The sequence below is a fragment of the Pantherophis guttatus genome, chromosome 2 (genome assembly GCF_059756535.1).
Source record: "Pantherophis guttatus breed Tessera chromosome 2, ASM5975653v1, whole genome shotgun sequence".
Classification (NCBI taxonomy): domain Eukaryota; kingdom Metazoa; phylum Chordata; class Lepidosauria; order Squamata; family Colubridae; genus Pantherophis; species Pantherophis guttatus.
The window spans coordinates 293,679,199-293,682,758 of NC_142064.1; the positions used below are offsets into that span (position 1 = coordinate 293,679,199).

Here is a 3,560-nt window from a genome sequence, read left to right on the forward strand (position 1 = left end):
GACACCTAAACCTAAAGAAAACTCAGGATGTCATTCTGGTGAAAGTCCCATGGATTGAAAACTGCTCTGGTCAACACTAGGAGCGAAATGGCTGCTTGGCTCCAAACGAAGTCAAGCCGCTCGGTCACTCTGCCTGAGGGACTCTATGTGCCCCCCCCGTCCTGGGCGCTCTCTCGGCTGGCGGATGGAATCGGTGGGTCTTTGGTCTCCTTCAGGCTGGGGGTTGTGGTCTAAGGTGGGTCTTCTTTACTCACTCCTCCTCTTCTCCCCTGCAGGCAGCCATTGCCCCAGGGGCAGAGGGCCCCAGGACAGGGCCTGCCCACTTGGGGCCCTCTGGAGGGATCTCTCCCCCCAAGGGATTGTCATGTCTTCTGCCCACCCACCAAAGGAGCCTGCCGGTCCCTGCCCTTCTTGCACAAGGCATCTCCTCAGGCACCTTCTCCTGTCAGCATGGCCTTGCCACTTGCACACCTCTGCCCCCCCCTGCCCTTTCCCCCTTTGCCTTTGGCTGGGGGCAGAAATGAAAGGAGCAGACCAGGGCTGGTGGTTTGCATGTTTACTGAAGCTCAGAAGGTATACACGAAGCCGGTCTAGAGGCTCAGCAAACAGGTTGAACCTGTTTTGCAAGACGAAGGCGAGGGAAGAGAGGGGGGGCAGGAGAGAGGCGAGAGGGAAGCAGTGTCTACCAGGACAGGTCTCCTCAGACTTTTGCGCAACACTTTTGCCGGGGAGAAAGGTCTCTTTGGAGGCAGAGTGTGCGGGAGGCACGGTTGAAGGCGAGGTCCTGCCAGGTGACAGAACGAATGCCGATAGGTGTAGGAGACTGGCATGAAAGGCCTCTAGAGCCTTTTTTAGAAGCAAATCCTTTTTTTGTTTGTTTTCTCTACCTGTGGGAATAGAGATTGACTGAAAGAGCCACACTAGGTTTTCCAAAAGATGGATACTCCCGCAGACTGCAGTCTCTGTCTATAAAGAGACAGAGACTGCCACCATTCGGCATCCGGCACTCTCCCGTCCCCAGTACCCCTCTGCCCCTTCAACTTCCCACTTGGGAGGTCCTCTTTCCTTTGAATGGGGAAAGCCCATTACGTGTCATGACACAACCCCCAGCGCTGACACCAGGCTACCTGACTGGTGGGCTATGAAAGGGAGGGCGAGGGCGAGGGTTGGTAGGCTGTCAGGTAAGCAGGACAACCGGGTGAACTCACAGGGCCAACATCTGTGGGGCAAGGTGAGGAAGAACAAAGCAGAGGAATGAGGCTGATGGATTTCTAGAACCGCTCTAGGAACTGGATTATGCTTTTCATGCTCTTCCTCGTACTGGGAAACTCCAGGGGCCCCAAACCGGTCAGCAGGCAGATCCCGTGGAATCCATCCTTCAGGTGACGCCAGGTGACAGGCACCCCGTTATCTTCCAGCCGGTTCTTGTAGAGCAGGCCATCGTCTCGGAAAATGTCGTATTCGCAAGTTAGAAGGAAAGTCTCCGGAAACTGTCGTAGGATGACATCTTCCATCAGGAGCGGGGAAAACGTGGGTTCAAATGCTCTTTTGCAAACTTGGTAAAGATCTTCTGAAAACGGACCGGGTACGAATGGCTCGTGAGGCGAGACTTTGAACTCCTCCGGAATGAGTTCTGCGCTGATCCATTTCCGGTACTTTGCCCTGAGTTCCTGGGGAACGTGGGCATTGCCCATAATTTCATCAACATTGACATTCCTTCCCGTAAGATAAAGCATGCCAAGACGGATAACCCGTTTCTTAAATAATATGGGAACGGAGTGGTTCCGCTGATAGGAAGGCAGATTGAAATCCAGAGCTTGGAGAAAAGGGTAGAGCAGCACGTGGCCCCGGGCACGCGGCAGGTCAGTTCTCATCACCAGCTGCTGGGAAATGGCAGCAATGATGCCAGCTCCGCTGCTGTCGCCAGCCAGCACAACCTGCTGGGGGTCCACCCCATAGTCCCCCGCATTCTTCAGAAAGTGCGACACGGCAGTGTAACAGCTGAGTTGCTGAGCTGGGTAGGGGTGCTCCGGTGCCAAGGGGAATCTACAGCAACAGAGAAGCCAAAGGAAAGAAAAAAAAAGAAGCTTACGAACGCATTGGCATCCCTGTTATTCGTCTTGTTGTTGATTCATTGCATAATCACCCAGATATTTAGCCTGGATTTTGCCTTTTTATCCACCCATTGTGTCCTCTCTAAGGACCTGGGACAGGCAAATATCGTTTGATGATTTTAAAGGTATCTTTGTGAAGATGTCATCTGTTTCAAGTTGAGTTTTGCAATCGACCGAAGGTGATTTTGTCAATGCCGATGGCGTTCAAGGGGTGCTCCAGTTGCTCTGGGATTGCACCCAAGGGGCCTATGGCAGTTGGTACTGTATTTGCTTTCTTTTGCCACAGTCATTTTATTTTTGTTTGCAGGTCTTTATATTTTTTCCTTCTTGATTTATTATAGGTTCCCCACCCTCAAAAACTGCTCTGGCGGCAAGGGGTTAATTAGCCACCCGAAGGGCCTCCCGTGCACAGGATGGGACCACTGCCCAGGGATGGGGGGGGAGGTACAGTCATGTGACGCAGCCAACCTGAGCCCACTTACCTGATGCACACGACCACCGTGGTGCTTTCCCAGGCGATGAAGCGGCAGAACCTTTCGTAAGCTCCTGAAATATCACAAGGAATTGGTTGCATTGGCTCTTGGGTAAGAACATCCCATTTCTCCCACTCACAATTTGTAGGTTTCTCTCTGAGCGCACTCAGTTTTCCCCCTGTGGTCCTTGGATGCTGCAGAAGAATGAACCATTAAGCTCAAACATCCGTCTGTGCCTCTTGCAACTGAATTGTTTGCAGGACTTACGGAGGCTGCCAAAGAAGCCCACTCCACCGTGAATCCAGACCAGTCCTCGCGTGGGCTCGACACCTGCTGTCCTGGGCCAATAGACCCTTACTGGGACCGCCTCAAAAAGCATCTCCTTGATGGTCAGGTCAGGTGCTCTCCCCGGGGGATCCCGTTCATGAGTTGCCTCCATATGATGTATTTGTGGCAGACACCAAGTTTCTCCAGAATCAGGGCCTGTTCAGTGGAAAACATAAGAAATAAATCCATCCATAACCCATGAACCCATCAGCTTCAAAGGTGATTTTTGCTGCTTCTTCCTTAGAAAGAACTTTCAAAGTCATCCCCCCCCCCCCGAAACAGAATGAAAGTGATAAAACGGCAGAAGGAATATTTGGCAATTCATGTGCCGTCCAAGCCTGTAGACATTTTGGGACATGGGAAGCATTTAACCCGCACACAGGCAACCGTGCCTGCTTTTCAAAGAAGGGGGCCAACGGCTCACCCCAGAGATTTGATGTGGCTGCGAAGGGAGGGAGGGGTGGGTGGGAGGCATTAGTGGGATTCCTCCGCTCGAGGCGGGGAAGGCATCATTGCAGGTCAACAACCAGATCAGAAAGAGAAAGCGGCAAAGGGGAGGTGGGTTCCAGGCAATTGGCAGAAACCAATTGTTTTTGGCACACGCACACACAAACACACACACCGGATTTCCTACAAGTTCTGCAAA

The 3,560-nt window shown here is 52.5% G+C and overlaps 1 protein-coding gene across 1 annotated transcript; it reads right to left on the reverse strand.

Moving 5' to 3' along the window:
• Positions 1-882: 882 nt before the first annotated feature.
• On the reverse strand, positions 883-3,103 carry LOC117657117 (arylacetamide deacetylase-like 3). Its single transcript, XM_034405267.3, has 3 exons — positions 2,855-3,103; positions 2,597-2,660; positions 883-2,046 (listed from the first exon to the last, which is right to left on the reverse strand). The coding sequence occupies exons 1-3, from the start codon at positions 3,024-3,026 to the stop codon at positions 1,272-1,274; spliced, it is 1,011 nt and encodes a 336-aa protein (XP_034261158.3). The 5' UTR covers positions 3,027-3,103; the 3' UTR covers positions 883-1,271.
• Positions 3,104-3,560: the final 457 nt, after the last annotated feature.

Bases quoted from the DNA above. Each gene is read 5' to 3' on its own strand.
- LOC117657117 (XM_034405267.3), bottom strand. From the start codon at position 3,026: ATGGAGGCAACTCATGAACGGGATCCCCCGGGGAGAGCACCTGACCTG. The intron at 2,661-2,854 runs GTAAGTCCTGCA...GTGATATTTCAG, and splicing joins GGGCTTCTTTGGCAGCCTCC to GAGCTTACGAAAGGTTCTGC. The intron at 2,047-2,596 runs GTAAGTGGGCTC...CTGTTGCTGTAG, and splicing joins ACGGTGGTCGTGTGCATCAG to ATTCCCCTTGGCACCGGAGC.